The 19,425-nt window shown below is 47.3% G+C and overlaps 1 protein-coding gene across 2 annotated transcripts in view; it reads right to left on the minus strand.

Annotated features, from left to right (window-relative positions):
- Positions 1-10,561, minus strand: part of ATXN10 (ataxin 10) — a 254,113-nt gene extending 243,552 nt beyond the window's left edge. The window contains exon 1 of one of the 2 annotated variants that reach the window (XM_040439132.1): positions 10,422-10,561. In XM_040439132.1, the coding sequence (XP_040295066.1) occupies positions 10,422-10,561 (140 nt within the window). The remainder of the gene's footprint in view (positions 1-10,421) is intronic. The other variant, XM_040439131.1, reaches the window with a different exon arrangement.
- Positions 10,562-19,425: the final 8,864 nt, after the last annotated feature.

The following is a 19,425-nucleotide window of genomic DNA, read 5'->3' on the forward strand; positions in this document are numbered from 1 at the left end:
TTTGAGGGACGGTTACCTTTTTGAGACGTCTCTCCCCTAGGAGACACAATTTAGGATGACACTAAGTATCTATATATTATTTTTTTTGGAACCGCCACCAAAGAGAAGTGTAAAGTAACACAAAAACACCCAAAGTGTCCTCTAAAGTTACCCCAATAATATATAGGGAGGAGGCTTACCGGGCTTAAGGGCCTGGGGGCATCTGTTGACTTTCTAGGGGACTCGGATCCAGTTTGCAGGGACATGCTGCTCAGAAACAGAAACAGATAGCTGCCTGGAACGCCGGCAGCCCGCGCTGTTTTCACTTTCTGGTCCGGTGACGTCAAAGCCCCTCCCCCCCGTGCGTCCTGCTGTGCAGACGTGATTTCTATGTCAGCACAGCGCACGGAGGAGTCACATGGGAGCGTGCCCAGGAACGCCCCCTGCTGTCCACAGATCCGCCGGTCCATGCATCGCAGGACGTAAAAGCCCGGGGTTACAGGCGTCCGCCGGATTTAAACCAAGAGGAGGGAGGGACAGTCTGAGTCCCGCGAACCCTCCTCCTGCAACGGTCCTCCGGCAGAGCCGGGATTACTCACAAATGAAGAAAAGGCAGCGCGAGCTGCTGATCCGCGCTCCCGCCCTTCCGAGGGACAGGAAACAACTGGAGAGGTAAGAGGGAGGGGGCCCTTTATTGGCTGATCTCGCTATTGTTTCCTGTCCCTGAGAAGGCAGGCCAACCTCCAGGTAGTGCTGTTGTGGAGGTGTGGGGAAAATAGAACATGTCCCATTATTGTCCGCATTAAGGACAAGGATAGTACTGTTCTATTAGGTGACAGCTGTTCAGTGCCGCAAAATACAGAATGCACACTGACAATCTGTATTTTTTGCGGACCGCAAAATACATAAGGTCGTGTGCATGAGGCCTAACAAGGCTAGAACCAGCCCTGTACCTCACATGGATCCAGAGATCTCCCCAATCATTGCTGTGATATAAATATATCAAGCTGGCAGCTCAAGTGGAGTGTCTTTTCTGCTGCAGCTAAGGGGGCGTGTCCATGCTCTCCCTATCACAGCTCAGGAGGCAGTTGAAGGATGAAACTGAGCATGTGCAGCCTTCTCAGTGAGCAGGACAAAGAAACAAGAAAAAGAACAAACAGCAGGTGGCGCTATAAGATACATTTTATTGAATAACTCAGTGGCTTTACTAAATTTTTAATTACATGCAATTACAAAAGTATTCCGATCCAGATGTAGAATAAGATGTAGCGATTAAGCGCTGCTACCTCTTCAAACAGTGGTGCTGGGAGTCGGACCCCCGCTGATCCGATATTGATGAGATATCCTGAGGATAGGTCATCAACATTGTAGCACTGCACAACCCCTTTAAGGCCTTTTCAGGACTGGTTATGAAAATGTTAATCCAGGCACACTGCTGATTAAAAGAATAGCTTAATTGGCAAGATTTGATTATGCCCATTATGTTTCGTGGACCATTAGGAGGAGATGCTATGAAAATTCTTTTTTCAGCTGTACAGTAACAGTGAAACACAGATGACACATGGAGAGCAAAAAACAGACACACGTATCCTTCACAGACGCATCACTGACCATCTCATCACAGATGGACACGGACGTGTGAATGAGGCATTACTGAGAAGATTCCGAACAGTGCCACACAGTGGCCATACAAAATACTACACTTCATGAGTTATAAAAGGTTTGAAGACGGAGCGTAACTTTTCCATAATTGAATGAACAATGGCATTTCATCCCATATACCGGCCATTAGAATAGATGTCACACCATAGTGTAATGTGCACCATCAGCTCCACTTGACATGGCCTCCCAGTGGCAGTTTTAGGGTTAATGCTGCTTTAACGCTTTCGCTGTGCACACACCCTATGAGTTCTGGGGTTAAGAGACTAATTTCAGCGAGCGGTCCATCTCTGGTTTACCACATGGGAGAGGCCTTCTACCGACACACAGCTGTATCATATGTACCGCTGCGATACAGCCAGCTAAACAAATTACTAAATACTGGCAAGTGTGTGGGGCAGATGGCAGGAAGCACGGAGCAATCACAAAATACTTATTAAAGGAAGACGGATAAGGTCACGACAAGCTAGGAAACCACAAGCCCTAAAGTGTAATAATGGCGTGCCAGAGGAACGCTATGGGCAGACATACAGGGAATGTATACATGGAGGCGACACCGCTTCGATTCCTGCAGTGCTGCATTTACAGGGAATGAGTCATCAGAAAATGGCCTAAAATCCTGCAAATTTCATCCTGGCCACTAGGCCTAAAATTTGTCAAGACTTCCTGTTTTTTGAGAGCAGCCCCATGGGCCATACACACAATGGTCAGGAGGGGACCTCATTGACTTCTATGGCAGAGTTTTCTAGGCATGCTCTGTGGCCTGTGCAGGGGTCAGGAAGGAGTAGATAAGCTGTAATATCACCTATAGTGAATTGTGCAAAGCTGATGTCAACGTAATGCTGATGATAATGCAGTGGCTACTGAAAAGTTAGGTTCACATCTGTGGTGGAGGTTCCAGAAGGAGCCTCCATCTCAAATTCCAGAAAAAAATAAATGAATACATTAATGCATTAATAAATAAATGAAATACATGCAGCGGTATTTAGTCGTGCAAAAGTTATGCACATGGGAAGGAATAATGCAAGTCACCCGTACATACTAAATGGTAAAACACTCGGTAACACTGACATGGAAAAGGATCTAGAAATTTTAATAAACAGCAAACTAAGCTGCAAAAACTGTGTCAGGCGGCTGCTGCCAAGGCCAATAAGATAATGGGTTGCATCAAAAGGGGCATAGATGCCCGTGATAAGAACATAGTCCTACCACTTTACAAATCATTAGTCAGACCACACATGGAGTACTGTGTACAGTTCTGGGCTCCTGTGAACAAGGCAGACATAGCAGATCTGGAGAGGGTCCAGAGGAGGGCAACTAAAGTAATAACTGGAATGGGGCAACTACAGTACCCTGAAAGATTATCAAAATTAGGGTTATTCACTTTAGAAAAAAAGACGACTGAGGGGAGATCTAATAACTATGCATAAATATATCAGGGGTCAGAACAGAGATCTCTCCCATCATCTATTTATCCCCAGGACTGTGACGAGGGGACATCCTCTGCGTTTGGAGGAAAGAAGGTTTGTACACAAACATAGAAGAGGATTCTTTACGGTAAGAGCAGTGAGACTATGGAACTCTCTGCCTGAGGAGGTGGTGATGGTGAGTACAATAAAGGAATTCAAGAGGGGCCTGGATGTGTTTCTGGAGTGTAATAATATTACAGGCTATAGCTACTAGAGAGGGGTCGTTGATCCAGGGAGTTATTCTGATTGGCTGATTGGAGTCGGGAAGGAATTTTTTATTCCCCTAAAGTGGGGAAAATTGGCTTCTACCTCACAGGTTTTTTTTTTTGCCTTCCTCTGGATCAACTTGTAGGATAACAGGCCGAACTGGATGGACAGATGTCTTTTTTCGGCCTTATGTACTGTGTACTATTGTAATATGCAGGCATTCTCGACGGACACCTGATATTTGGTAAATGCTGGATACTGCAGCTATGGGTATTCTGTTCTTAGGATATGGCCATACAGTCAGGTTTCTGCCTGCAGTCTTGGAAGACAAAACCAGAAGTGGAAAAGTCATACCTGTCCCTTTTTACTTTCTCCTTTTATGATCCACTCCTGATCTTGGCTTGCAAAACACTAACATGCAGAAATCCTGACCCGTGTGGCGACACAATGAGAGAAACTCTCTGCGTGTGGCAGTTCCCGTTCCGAACTCTGCTCCTCTGACAGGATCGCACAGCGTTACAGTGAGGTCAGTGTAACTCAGTAGATTCCAGATCTCTCAGGGTCACACATTATAATGCGTGAAGATGCTTTCAGAGGAGCAGAGGTCGAAACAGGAACTCACACTGCCACACACAGCGAGTTTCTCAACACTGTATTCGCTCGTCTGCTTCTGGCCTTAGGCCCCTTTCACACGGGCGCGAGTTTTCACGCAGGTGCAATGCGCAAGTTGAACGCATTGCACCCGCACTGAATCCGGACCCATTCATTTCTATGGGGCTGTGCACATGAGCGGTGATTTCCACGCATTCACTTGTGCGTTGCGTGAAAATCGCAGCAAGCTCTATTTTGTGCGTTTTTCAGCAACGCAGGCGCCGATCTTTATTATTTTCCCTTATAACATGGTTATAAGGGAAAATAATAGCATTCTGAATACAGAATGCATAGTAAAATAGGAATGGAGGGGTTAAATAAAAAAAAATATATATTTAACTCACCTTAATCCACTTGTTCGCGCAGACGGCATCTCTTCTGCCTTCTTTGAGGAATAGGACCTTTGATGAGTCACTACGCTCATCACATGGTCCATCACATGATCCATCACCATGGTGATGGATCATATGATGAACCATGTGATGAGCGCAGTGACGTCACCACAGGTCCTTTACCCAGGTCCTGAAGAAAGAAGACAGAAGAGAAGCCTGGCCTGTCGCAAACAAGTGGATTAAGGCAAGTTAAATTATTTTTTTATTTTTTTTTAACCCCTCCAGCCCTATTTTACTATGCATTCTCTATTCAGAATGCTATTATTTTCCCTTATAACCATGTTATAAGGGAAAATAATACAATCTACACAACCTTGAACCCAAACCTGAACTTCTGTGAAGAAGTTCGGGTCTGGGTACCACATTCAGTTATTTTATCACGCGTGTGCAAAACTGAACAACGGAACGCAATCGCAGTCAAAACTGACTGCAATTGCGTACCTACTCACGCGGGTTTGCCGCAACGCATCCAGACCTTATCCGGACATGCTCGTGTGAAAGAGGCCTTAGGGTACGGCTACACGGCAACAAGAAAGTCGCATGACATTGCACATAATGATTGTCAATGGTATCGCAGCTCGACATGCTGCAACTCGGACACGACAGTCACAAAAATCCAGACTTGAAGAAGAAACAGCAGCTGGCGCTATACAGATACATTTTATTGAATAGCTCACTGGCTATACTACATTTTTAATTATATGAAATGACAAAAGTATTCAGATCCAGTGCTGGTTTGAAAAATGTAGGATATGTTCCGAGACACAATCCCGTTAAGGTGCCCACGAACCTTCAATAGCTGTTGTGGATAGCTATCTCTCCTTATGCCCGCTATACATTTGGTTTAGTCAACGGGGGGGAGAGGAGTAAGCCACTTCTGACTGTGGCCTATCTACCAAGAGAACACAGGTATTGGGAACTGAAATTCTAAATGCCCAACATCACCCATCAGAGGACAGTTGGGAGGTGCCCATAAACTTAAGATAGTCAGCTGTCATGCCAAAACCAGCAAATTCAGCCAACATTTCTGTTATGTGCAAGGGGGCCTTCAGTGAGGGACATTGGGTGCACATCACAGTCAACAGCCACAAGTGAAAGAGCAGACAAGCTCCTTTGCTAGCGCCATAATACGCTACCAAAAAAAGAAAAAAGAAATAAAATAATAATAATAAAATAACAATAATAATATAATAATAATAATATAATAATAATAATAAAATAACAATAATAATAAAATAACAATAACAATAAAATAACAATAACAATAATAATAATAATAATAATAATAATAATAATATGGAGACAGACAAAGTATAAACCACTAGTGGTGCTTAGTCAAACAACCAAGGTGGTGGACCCTTTCTATGGGTTCTGCAGCAGGGTATATGTTGAGGCAGGGTCACATTAATACTGGGTGGCATCTCCCCTTGCTGTGATACAGACTACCACTCTGGAATGGCAATGATCATACTGATTCTGGATATCCTCCTGTGGTTTTTCAATCCAAGCACTTTCTGCTTGGACCCATAGTTCTATCAAAGAGGTTGTTGGGTGATCTGTCTACCCATCCAGTGCCGGACATTCTCGATGGGGAAGAGATCTGGCGATAGTGCTTGCCACGCGTAATGCTGGATACCCTGCAGACCACATTGTGTCACTTAAGTAGCATGGGGGTGGATAATATCTTGTTGGAACACCATGTCTATTGAGTCAAAAAAGGCAGTACGACTGGTTCCTCTAGGCCCTGGACATACCAAAGGCTGGTCAATGTCTACTTCACAAATACCAGACAGGAACGGGCACAGTAGCTAATGGTGCACCACACCATGACAATTGTTGTTGGGTCCTCCTGACACTGAACAACAATGGTGTGCATGGAAGGATTGCAAAGAGAAAGTTGCTGTTCTCCAGAAAAAAACATTGCTGCCCATCTGCAGTTTGCTAAAGATCACCTGGACAAGCCAGAAGGCTATTGGAACAATGGGTGTCATTTATAAAGGCCAGCTTTTTAATGCCAGTCTTTGTTTAACGTTTGTGCTGGCAGAGGATGTGCATAATTTATAACATGGCATGCGCTTTATCATAAGTCACACCTCCAGCAGTTTACACAGTAGGTGTAAAAACTACTCCGAAACCTGACCAGAGTAGTTATTCACCAACTTGGTAAATCTGGCTCGGCCCACACCACTCCCTTGACTATATTCAAATATTGTCACAGACTTGTACCTATGACACTGGCTGACCTGTTACATGTGCTCTTGGCAGCTGAGGACATCTGTGTTGGTCCCATGTTCATATGTGCCTGTATTGAGAAAAACTATGTTTAATATATGCAAATGCGGGCAACTGGGTGTTGCAGTTACTCCTAAAGGCTCTGCTCTCTCTGCAACTGCTGCACCCTCTGCACTTTGACTGACAGGGTCAGGCAGTGTAAACATCATCACCCCTGGCCCTGTCAATCAAAATGGAGAGGGTGCGGCGGTTGTCGAGAGCTGAGCCTCTAGGTGTAATGGTAACGTCTCCGTTGATTCTCGAGGCTCATTTGCATATATTAAAACCTCATTTTCCTCAGCAATACAGGCACATATGAACATGGGACCAACACAGATGCCTTCAGCTGCCAAGAGCACGTGCAACAGGTCAGCCAGTGTCATAGGGACAAATCTGCTGACAGAGGCCCTTTAACAGGGTTGTCCGCTTTTTACTATTGATGACCTATCCTCAGGACAGAAAGTGAAAAATGGTGTTTGTAGCAGCACTTACGGCAAAGGCACTTGGTTTAGTGGTGGTGCTCGCAGTGTTGGGTACCAGCCTGTAGTACTCCCAGTCATCCAAAAAGTAAAAAAGAGGGACTGCAGAACTCGGTAATCTTCAATTCATAAACGTGATTTATTCACCAAACTGACATGAGATGTTTCAAACATCCTTGATAAAGACCAACACGGACGAAACGTTGCATGTCAGTTTGAGGATTACGGAGTTCTGCAGTCTAGGGCTGCAGCAAACGATTATTTTAGTAATAGAGTAATCTACTGATTATTTTTACGATTAAATCTCGTAATCTGATAAGAAAAACCTTTCCATTTTGATCCATTGCCATGTCTCCCACTCCCCCAGTGCCAGCAGATCAGCCCCTGCCTCCATGTCATGCCCCCCACTCACCCACTGTCATCAGCCCCTCCATGCCATCCATTGCCAGCCCAATTGCCATGTCTCCCACTCCCCCAGTGCCATCAGATTAGCCTCTGCCTCCATGCCATGTCCCCCACTCACCCAGTGCCATCTGCCCCTCAATGCCATCCGTTGTGTCCCCCCTCCCCCAGTGCTCCATGACATCCACTGGCATGTCCCCCCTCCCCAGTGCCCCATGCCATCCACCATGTCCCCCAATCCCCCAATGCAATTAGATCAGCCCCTCCATGCCATGTCCCCCAACAGCCCTTCTATGCCATCCATGTCCCGTCCCAAACTCCCCCAGCGCCATCAGCCCCTCCATGTCATTGCCATGATCATCCATGTCCTCCAGCGCCATCAGCCCAGTTCAAATCACAGATGCTCCCTTTAAACCCCCCACCCTCCCGCTAACTTTATACTTACCTTCCCTGGCACTGGCAGTGCGCAGACATGGAGTCCGTAGGAGACTGACCGCGTCTTCTTCCCAGCATGCACTGGGAGGGACCTGACGTCACACACAGCATCAGCCAGCGCGCTGACGATGTGTGCACGCAAGGCCCTGGCCAGTGCAGCGCGGTGCAGAGTCGGGAGGCCACAGAGCGGTGAGTGGGAGGCTTCACTTCACTCACGCTCCGTGGTCATGAGATTTAAACGAATCCTCGATGCAGGGAAACTGCATCGAGGATTTTTTTGCCTCAATAACATCGATGAATCATTTCAGCCCTACTGCAGTCCCTCTTTTACTATCCTCAGGACAGGTCACATCAATATCAGAGTCAGGGGGTCTGACTCCTGGCAACCCTGCCAATCAGCTGTTCAAGAGAAGGCAGCACTTGTATGAGCGCTGCTTTTTCTGCTCTGCTTACCTGCTCGCCACAGCAATTGCAGCAGTGAGCAGTGTAATTCCAAGTGTGGCGTCCCCATTCACTTCTATGGGAAGGTTCCTTCCTGTTGATTGAACAAACCGAGCTGCCCATAGACGTGAATGTGGACGACAGACTGCTCACCGCTGCAATTGCTGTGGCGAGCAGAGATAGAGATATATATATTTATATTTGGGATCGACCGATTATCGGTTTTACCGATATTATCGGCCGATATTCAGGATTTTGACAGTTATCGGTATCGGCATCTATTTTGCCGATATTCCGATAACGTATTGGGAACAGGGATCGCGGCGCTCTCCGCGTTCCCTCAGAAGCACAGGGGAGAAGGAAGCAGTGTCCCCCTCCCCCCTGTGCTGCTGCCACCAATGAGAGGAGAAAAGATAAGAGGAGGGGAGGGGCTGTGGCCGCTGCGCCACCAATGAAGAGAAATCTCTCATTAATTCATATACAGGAGGCGGGAGCTGGCTGCAGAATCACATAGCCGGCTCCCGACCTCTATGAGCAGTAGCTGCGATCTGCGGTAGTTAACCCCTCAGGTGCCGCGGATCGCAGCTACCACTCATAGAGGTCGGGAGCCGGCTATGTGATTCTGCAGCCAGCTCCCGCCTCCTGTATATGAATTAATGAGAGATTTCTCTTCATTGGTGGCGCAGTGCGCCCCCCCAAGCCCCCAAGTATTAATCATTGGTGGCGCAGTGCGCCTCCCAGTATTAAAAACATTGGTGGCACAGTGCGCCCCCCCCCCCCCCCCCCCCAAGCCCCCCCACCCCCCCACCCCCCCCCCCCCCCCCCCCCCCCCCCCCCAGTATTAATCATTGGTGGCAGTGGCCACAGGATCCCCTCTCCCCTGCTCCTCCGATCGGAGCCCCAGCAGTGTAATCCTGGGGCTCCGATCGGTTACCATGGCAGCCAGGACGCTACTGAAGCCCTGGCTGCCATGTTCAGCTCCATGCTGCTGTGTGCACAGAGCACAGAGCAGCAGGGACAGTGAGATACTATTCACCCTGATAGAGATCTATCAGGGTGAACAGGACAAGAGTTCTAGTCCCTAAGGGGGCTAAAAGTTAGTTAAAAAAATAAAAAAATAAAAAAATAAAATAAAATTATTAAGTATAAATGAAAGAAAGATTTAAAAAAAATAATAATAAACGTTAACAATAAACATATTAATTTTCAGCAGATTTGTGTAGGAAATGATTTTTTTTTCAAAAATGAAAATTACCTGAATATCGATATAAATTATCGGCCATTGGCCTGAAAGTTCACGAATTATCGGTATTATATATATATATCCCTTGAGAAAGGCTCAGTTGTGAGCTGAAATGTCGCTACTGCTTCACATGGGTGAATAAAGACACTGTTTTTTCCAAGTCTCGGAGTGCTGTCCTATTTTTGGTATATATATATATATATATATATATATATATATATATATATATAAAAAACAGGAGAAAAGGGAAAAGAGCGCCTCATGTGTGGTATCGTCGGGGTGTGTATACAAGTAAATGGTACTGATTACACTTACCGAAGAGTCACACAGCTATGGTCGCCTTGCTGGTATACAGCCCCACCAGCACCAGGGAATGCCGTGCTGCTGCCTTGGTCCCTTCCTGTCTCGATTCTGCGAATATCAGGAAAACTTGAAGAAGAAAGAAATGAAGAAAAGGGGAACCAATCCTTCGGCGCTGCCATCATACTGAGAGGTCTTCAGGGTAAGTATGGATACTCTTTTAGTTACAGTCAACGCGTTTCAAGGGTGAAGCGCCCCCTTCATGAGGACAATTACAGATTGTACACCACCACCACCAATGAAGGCGCTACAGTGCTGCGTTCACCCCCTTCACAGCACCACTCCATTCACATGAATGGCACTGTCAACTGAAGTCCCACAGTGCAGGAAACAAGTCAGCCTGCGGGGGGCGCAGGGGGAATCAAAGGGGTCATTTAGGATTAGAAAAAAACACTACTGAAACAGTATCATACGTTATAAATAGAGAACTGACCTGTACTCCGGCTGCCTGAACAACTCGGTAATCCGCCGCACCCCATTCGCTCCCCGCAACTCTTCCACCCGCCAATCCTCTCTCACCCAGCTTTCCAGCTCTGCACAAACTGCTGTCATATGCTCTGTGGGAGCCGCCATCTTGAGCTAAAGCCCGCCCACTTCGCTGTTATGGTAACCAAGCTAGAAAGCGGATGAGAGCTTCCTATTGGAGAAGGAGAACAACTGGGAGGGTTAATGATTGGGCGGAGAAGGCGCGGGCTGTGATTGGCTCATGGAGCTGTCTGTCACGGCGTGAGCACGTGGCTGTGTTTATCGGTATGACGGCTTGTGGGAGTCATTACTTAGAGTCTGTTCACAGGAGGAAGAATCGCAGGTATTTCTGTTACAGCAAGTGGTGGGGAGAAAGTGATCGTTCCATCAAAACTCTTCTGAAGCAGATATATACTGGGATACCTCCTATTGGCCAAATGCTGCAGTAGTTTTTAATGGGAGCGGTCCCAAAAGGAGAACATAGTGGGGGTCATTTACTAAAGCCATAAAAACTCTGTAGAAAGAAAAGACCAATTTCTCACTCGTATCATTGGGGGACACAAGACCATGGGTATAGCTGCTGCCACTAGGAGGCGACACTAAGCAAAAAAGTGATAGCTCCTCCCCTCAGCTGTACCCCTCCTGCAGGCACTGGGCTAACCAGTTTTAGCTTAGTGTCGTAGGAGGCAGACGTTTTTTCTGCAGGTCTGCCAAAGTTTTTTCCTTTTTGTTTTTTTTTCAGGTCCGGACTACAGGTGGGCTCTCACCACCTGTTTTCCCCACACTTGAAGGGGGAGAATGGGTCCTCAATCCCGCTGTTGGTTCCCCACCTCTGGAAGACAAGGAGGAACAGTGGATCTCAAATCCGATGTTACCCGCCAGGTAAAGTGTGCCCTTGTGTCCTACACCTAGAAATCCCCCCTATTACCAGTGTAGACGCCATCCCCAAGGGGCAGCACACTGAAGAAGGTGACACTGCTGGAATCAGGGTGGGCAGAAACCGTCTGGGTAAGTATATTACCTCCCCTGCTGGCCCCCCTGTGGCTGAGCCCCCCTTCTCCTGTGTTCTCTAAGTGAACACAGGAATATATATTGTTTCTCCTAGACCTTGGCCCCTGTATCTGGTGACTCACCACCCCGGTCCAAGGCCCCATCCACACCCTGTGAGCCAGTCTCAGCGGTTGCATGTCTTCTTAGGCGGCTGCCGCTTTTCTACTCGGGGCATCGGTACGCCTGCTCCCAGCCTCCTTGTTTTCCAGTGCACTCCGCTCCCCCCCCTACATCGCCGCCCCAACCGAAAGTTCTGTACTCGAGGCTCCGACTCTGCGGCCTACTAGGCCCCATCTCCCAGCGTGTTTCGGGGGTGGGATCTGTATTTTCAGAGCGTGAAAAATTTGCGCCCATGCCTTCGCCCCACAAGCTGCCCAATAAGCTCCGCCCCTGCCTTCTGTTTAACCCCCTTCTTGCCTCAGCACTACTGTGCTGAGGAAAGTGCTTACTGGGCTCTCTGCTGAGGCTTATAGTGCTGGTCATTAGTACAGACGGATGTGGGTGCAGTTTCCCTAGCTCTGTTTTGTTAGAATTGAGCTGTATGTAAAAAAAAAAAAAACTATATATTTATATATAATTAACCCTTGGAGCTATCTGGTCCTTCTGGACCTAGTTCCCACGCCATTCTGTAGGCAGAATTTCTTTACCCTACCGCTGGATACATACGTCCTATAGCATAAGCGGAATCCGGGCACTACCGCTGGATACTGCACTCCCTGTAGCTTGCCCTCCTTCTATAGGCGGAGTAGTTACACTACCACGGAATTCCGTGAGTCCTAGCCTCCTTCCATAGGTGGAGTAATTGCCCTTGCACTGGATACCGTAAAAGCCTGTAGCATTACCCTCCTCCCATAGGTGGAGTAGTTGTCCTTGCACTGGATACCATACAGCCAGTAGCATTACTCTCCTTCCATAGGCGGAGTAGTTGTCCTTGCACTAGATACCATACAGCCAGTAGCATTACTCTCCTTCCATAGGTGGAGTAATTGTCCTTGCACTGGATGCCGTACAGGCTGTAGCGCTACCCTTCTTCCTAGGCAATGTACTTGCTCTACCACGGGATACTGTACAGCCCATTGCATTATCCTCCTTCCATAGGCAGCGTAGAAGGAGTAATTGCACCCCCACTGTGTTCTGTATGGCCTGTAGCATTACCTCCTTACTTAGGCGGAGTAATTGCGCTTCCACTGGGTACTGTACGGCCTGTAGCATTACCCTCTTTCCATGGGCAGAGTAATCTACTATCGGCGGAGTGTTTACATACCGTTGGTTCCTATACGTCCGGTAGCATTGCCCTCTTTCCATGAGCGGAATATTTATACCACCACTGGATACCATATATCCGGTAGCGTTACCCTCCTTCCACAGGTGGCATAGTTGCACTACCACTGGATCCTATGCTTCCGGTAGCATTACCCTCCTTCCGTAGTGGGAGTATTTGCACTTACTCTGGGTAATTGCAGTACCACTGGATCCTGTACAGACTATCGCATTACCCTTCTTCCTTAGACTGAGTAATTGGACTTCCACCGGATACTATACGTCTGGTTGCATTGCTCCCTACGCAGGCGGAGTGATTGCATTAATGCTGGATATCATCTGTCCTGTCGGTTTTCCCCCTTATATAGGTGGTTTAGTTGCACCGCAGTCGCATACTGTAGATCCTGTAGCATTATCCTTCTATATAGTAATTGCACTATCACTGGATCCTGGACAGACTGTCGCATTACCCTCCTTCCTTAGGCGGAGTATTGCACTACCATACGTCCTGTTGCATTAAACTCTCCGCAGGCGGAGTAATTACTCTCATACTGGTATCATCTGTCCTGTCGGCTTTCCCCCTTCTATGGGGGGATTAGATCCTGTAGCATTACCCTCCCCCCATTGGCGGAGTAGTTGCACAACCAGTAGTGCTTGCACTACCAGTGGACCCTGTACATCTTTTCGGTTCCCCTCTTTCCATCAGCAGAGTAATTCCACTACTACTGGAAACTGTTCCTTCTATTACATTATCCTTCTTTCTTGGGTAGAGTAATTGCTTCAACATTGTCTACCCCGACTACTCTCATTTGTTGCTTGTTGCATGGCATCCCGTTTCATGGGTGGCCTATTGGCTAGACACGGTACCTACAATCACGTTATCTCATGTCAAAGGTGGTATTTACTGCTGGATACTGTGACTGCTTTATACTACCCCCTTCCTCAGGTAGTCTTAGTTTGGATTGGTGTCTGGCGCCTACGTGGCAGCCTCTGTCTTCCAGGTCGGCCTGTAGCTCATACCTCATACCTTTCCTCGTGCCTTGAGTCCCTGTGACAGTCAATCTCATTTGGTTGATTGTCTTTGGCACGCCCGGCGTCCACACTCTTTCCGTAGGTGGAACGTCTGCTCTGATTGCCAGTTTTCTTCCTGCTCAGGTGGAGTGTTGCGCTAGCACCAGTTCTTGGTGGTTATTGCTGTTGGCCTCATTTTCAGGTGGAGTCTCTCCTCTGACCCTAGAGGCCATAGTTGTTGCTACCACCTCCCCCCTGTGAGGCAGTCTTTGCACTGCCCACAGATATCCTGGCTACTCCGGTTCCATGGCTACTACTGCGTGAACCCATCCCAGGGGGAATTTTTGTATTCATCCTTCAATTGAGGCTTACATGACGCATGGGCGGAGGACACTACATTTATGGTTTCCTCCATGTGGAGTACCGGCCCTGACATCTACACAGCATTCCTCCTTCTAGGCATGGTGCCTTCTCGCTAGTTGTAGTCGTGTCTACATTTCCTTCATACACAGGGGGCGCTTTGCTTATGTTCTGCCATGAGACGCTGCGGCTGAGGGGTTTGCTTACTTCTGCTGGGCATAAGTACGTTTTCTGTACCTGGTATAACCTACCGATTTCTATAGCGATGGCTTAGCGCCTTGTTCTCTTTATATATAGAAACATAGAATGTGTCGGCAGATAAGAACCATTTGGCCCATCCAGTCTGCCCAATATACTAAATACTATGGATAGCCCCTGGCCCTATCTTATATGAAGCATGGCCTTATGCCTATCCCATGCATGCTTAAACTCCTCCACTGTATTTGCAGCTACCACTTCTGCAGGAAGGCTATTCCATGCATCCACTACTCTCTCAGTAAAGTAATACTTCCTGATATTACTTTTAAACCTTTGCCCCTCTAATTTAAAACTATGTCCTCTTGTAGCAGTTTTTCTTCTTTTAAATATTCTCTCCTCTTTTACCTTGTTGATTCCCTTTATGTATTTAAAAGTTTCTATCATATCCCCTCTGTCTCGTCTTTCTTCCAAGCTATACATGTTAAGGTCCTTTAATCTTTCCTGGTAAGTTTTATCCTGCAATCCATGTACCAGTTTAGTAGCTCTTCTCTGAACTCTCTCTAAAGTATCAATATCCTTCTGGAGATATGGTCTCCAGTACTGAGCACAATACTCCAAATGAGGTCTCACTAGTGCTCTGTAGAGCGGCATGAGCACCTCCCTCTTTCTACTGGTAATTCCTCTTCCTATACACCCAAGCATTCTGCTAGCATTTCCTGCTGCTCTATGACATTGTCTGCCTACCTTTAAGTCTTCTGAAATAAGTACCGCATTGCCTCTACAATCTACTACGGTGACAGCATCAGCGTTCCCTCCGTGTGGAGTTTGGGTATGCACTTATTCAGTTTGCATATGTGAGTTGTCTACATGACTCCTCTCACCAGGTCGAGCAGTTGTACTGCCCTTGTTGTCACCCCTAAATGCTGGTTTTCTACTAAGCCGCATCGGCTGCTTCTACTTCTCCCCTTCCGCAGGGCGAGTAGTTGCGCTCCCCCACATACTGTTACTGCCTGCTCGGCCAGTGTTCATAGCCATTGGGTTCTCGTGTGCCCCCTTTCTGCTGTGGGGTACCTGCGTGGGTGATGTTGGTTCTGTTACCAGTTTTTTTCTGGGGCTTTGTGGCGTTCGTGGGCTACACTCCCTTTCTGGCGCAGTATTTTTCCTATCTCTGTTTCCTGTCTGCAGCTTCCAATTAGGTCTGCCAGTTCAGGCAGCCTTCCATGAGTTTCAGGCGGCGTCTCTCCTCTCTTGTTCTGGAATTTAAGGTCCTCCTCTACATGCAATTCTTTTTCCTCCTCTACATGCCTCTGCTTACCACATTGGCGTTTTCCTGGGGCAACATTCTTATGAAGAAACCCTCTTGGCCGTAGGTCTGAAGGGGACGTTTTTGATCCCGGAGGATACTCTTTCCCAGTCAGGATACTCCCCATTTTTTTGGGCAGTTTTGGGTCGGTTCCACTGCCTTGTTCCCTTTGGGTTTCTTCACTCCCTCAATAATTTTTTCTTGTGGGCCAATCTCATGCCTGACTTCCAGGTTCTCTAGCCCTGACTTGTTCGTCATGGTCCCGCTCTAATGTTCTTCTCTTCTGGCAGTCCGGTATGGTGTGTGGGGCCTTTGCCTTCGGGCATCCCTACTTCTTCCAGCATGGGGAGCAAGTTTTGTCACATTTGCAGTTCTTTGGCCCTTGATATCCAAACGCCATTTTCAGTTCGTCTTCTTCTAATCAGTATTGCACTTTTTTTTTTCCTTGGGTTTTAAACCATGGCTACATATTTCTCTCCTGTATCTTTCGCATTCGCTCCATTGCTTCTGGTGACTGACTTGTCTTCATTCTTGTCCATCTTGTGGATATTCTCTGTGCTCTCCACTTTTTCTCCTAATCCGTGATTTATATTCCCTGGGCTGTTCTTTCTTCTGCCCAGCCGGAGCCTCTGCGTATTCAGCCACTCTCTGGCTGGCCTTCCAGGGAATGTGTCTTCCTGTCCCTTTTCAGGGTTCCTGGTGTGTCTTTCCCCTGCATTTCTGTGCAAGGCCTTATGACCGGCCTTGGTTTTGTTCTGTTCTTGTTCCCTCCCCATGGTACTGCTCTTTAATGTCCCATAGTCTTCTGTGTCCCCCAATGATACGAGCGAGAAAAGAGAAAATAGGATTTTTTGTGCTTACCTGTAAAATCCTTTTCCCGCTGAGTTCATTGGGGGACACAGCTCCCACCCTGTATGTACATTGCTGGTTCTCCTACATGGGTCCTTCTGGTTCTTGATGATGACCCATGTCCAATTTTCTTGCTTTTTATTGTGTTCTGTTGGCTTCTCCTGGCGGCTGCTCCTACTGCTTTTGTACAAACTGATTAGCTCAGTATCTGCAGGAGGGGTATAGCTGAGAGGAGGAGCTAACACTTTTTTTGCTTAGTGTCAACTCCTAGTGGCAGCAGTTAATACCCATGGTCTTCTGTATCCCCCAATGAACTCAGTGAGAAAAGGATTTTACAGGTAAGCATAAAAATCCTATTTTAGGGTCCATTCACACGTCCGTAGTGTATTGCGGATCCGCAATACACCGGGCCAGCACCCCTTTAGAAATGCATATTCTTGTCCGCTATTGTGGACAAGAATAGGACATGTTCTATTTTTTTCGGGAGCCGCGGATAGTAAGTATGGAGCCACGGACCGGAAATGTGGATGCGGACAAAGGTCCTTTTCTCCCAGATCCTCAAAGAAGAAGAAAGAAGACAAGCCGGGCTGCGCGAACAAGTGGATGAGGTGAGTTTAATTATTATATATTTTTTTTTAACACCTCCATCCCTAATTTACTGAGCATTCTGTATTAAGAATGCTATTATTTTCCCTGCGCACTCAGTCCGTCGGCCGGCGCATGTGCACTGCGATGCCCATTCCTTGTACGGCATCACAGTAATTAATGCGCATGCGCCGGCTTCGCGCCATTAGCCGGCGCATGCGCATTAATTACTGTGATGCCGTACAAGGAATGGGCATCGCAGTGCGCAGGCGCGGGATCTCGGCGAAACAAGAAGTGAGTAGATGGGCGGTCAGAGGGAAAGGATGGGCGGGGGGAAGCGACAATAAGGCTGAGCTATCTGGGCACCTACGAGGGTAATGCTGCCCCTGGGCACTTGCGAGCCCTCATTTGCATATGCTACTAAGTTGTTTTTTGCCGGTTTTTATAAGTCCTGGTTTGCTCATAAAGGTAACGTTTTTATTAACTGTAAGGCTGCTAGAAAGCTATGGGAAGGGTTAAAAAGGTGAAACTTTGATGACAGACTCCCTTTAAAATCTACTGAATACCTAACGAAAACCCGAACTTCTGTGAAGAATTCCGGGTTTGGGTCTAGGTACCACATTCAGTTTCTCCTCACGCGCATGCAAAATGCATTGCACTCGCGCGGAAAAAACTGAATAGCGCAATGCAATCACATACAAAACTCACCCCACTCGCAGGCAAAATCGCACGATTTTCCCGCGACGCACCCGCATCCTATCCGGCCCTCACACGCGATGCCCGTGTGAAAGAGGCCTCACTCCCGATTTATCGCTGGGACTATTTTAAAAAGTCACAAAGCCACTCCAGTGAGAAGTTGGCGGAGGTGTAGAAAAATTTGAGTAGCATTTGTTTTGAATATTTACAAGAAGAGTTTTAGAAAAGTTTTTGGTTGAGGATTTGGAAAAGATTTTAGATGCGTTTTGCCACAGTTCTTCTAATCCAGCCCTTGGTTGGGAAAGCTTTTGGTGGCAGAAACGCAACTCAAATGCTTGTAAAACCGCGTTTTTTTCCATTTCATCCACCATGACTGCTACGGATGAGATTGACCCCCTGACCTCTGTAGGGGCAGCAAATACACAGAGAGAGTTTAAGAAGCCCCCACCCACTCTCAGCCTCAGTGTTTCCTGTCCCTATGGGGCACTGCACAGAGAGGACTCCTTGGGGAGTTGAAGAGTTTTATATATTTTTTTCTTTTTTATATACCACATGTTCTACATGGTGTAAGGATTGGCTTACCAATCTCCTCCTCAGCCCTCCCGCAGCTTATGCCAAAGCTGGGCTGGGGAGGTCAGCGTAAATCTCGTCCCTGACATCGGGGGGCCTGATTTTCACCTACTGCTGTACGGTCTTCCTTCCCTGCTGTTGTGGAAACAGACCAGCCGGAGCGGGACGCCGCACGGTAGCACTGCCCGGATACCGCTGTGATCCCGGCTAGGTCCAATAGGGGGCGGAGCTTTGCAATGGGAGCGCGTCATCACGCGGGGAAAACAGAGATGACATCAGACGCCGCACTTCAACCTAAACAGCACGGCAGCTCTCAGACAGCGTCTCACCTGTCTTCAGCAGTAATGTCAGCTCCTGAGGCTCCCGAGACCCGTATGGACTGCGCAGACCCACCTTCGGCTACTCCATCCCCGAGTCTCCCTGTGGGAAACCTGCATTATTCCTCTAATGTTTATTTACTTGAGTTAGTGCATGGTTGACTCTGGGTTGCTCTTCTTTTACCAGGGTGTTAAGGAAATGAAAATTAAACCAAAATATAACAAGTGTGTCAATTGTTCAAAAAAATTACCTGAAGGATATAAGAAGAAACTTTGCAAAACTTGCATTAATGACCTTCTGAAAGAAGAGCAACCATCTATCCTGATGGAAGTTAGATCCATGATTCAGGATGAAATTAGATCCTCATTGGCCTCTCTTATTCCCCCTCAAAACGCACCTCCTACTAAAAAGCCAAGGTTATCTGTTCCATCCTCCTCAGATGCTGAGGACATGGAGGAGGGGGCATCGGTTTTCAAACATGATTTTGAGGATGACCAACTGTCTAAAGGGGAGATAGAGGATGACGAAAAAAAGTAAATTTTTTCCTCTGTAGAAATGGATGAACTACTTAAAGGGAACCTGTCACCGGGATTTTGTGTATAGAGCTGAGGACATGGGTTGCTAGATGGCCACTAGCCCATCCGCAATATCCAGTCCCTATAGCTCTGTGTGCTTTTAATGTGTAAAAAAAATGATTTGATACATATGCAAATTAACCTGAGATGAGTCCTGTCCCTGAGATGAGTCCAGCGTGAGGGAGTCCAGCACCGCC

Source organism: Bufo bufo, chromosome 1, assembly GCF_905171765.1.
Source record: "Bufo bufo chromosome 1, aBufBuf1.1, whole genome shotgun sequence".
NCBI lineage: Eukaryota > Metazoa > Chordata > Amphibia > Anura > Bufonidae > Bufo > Bufo bufo.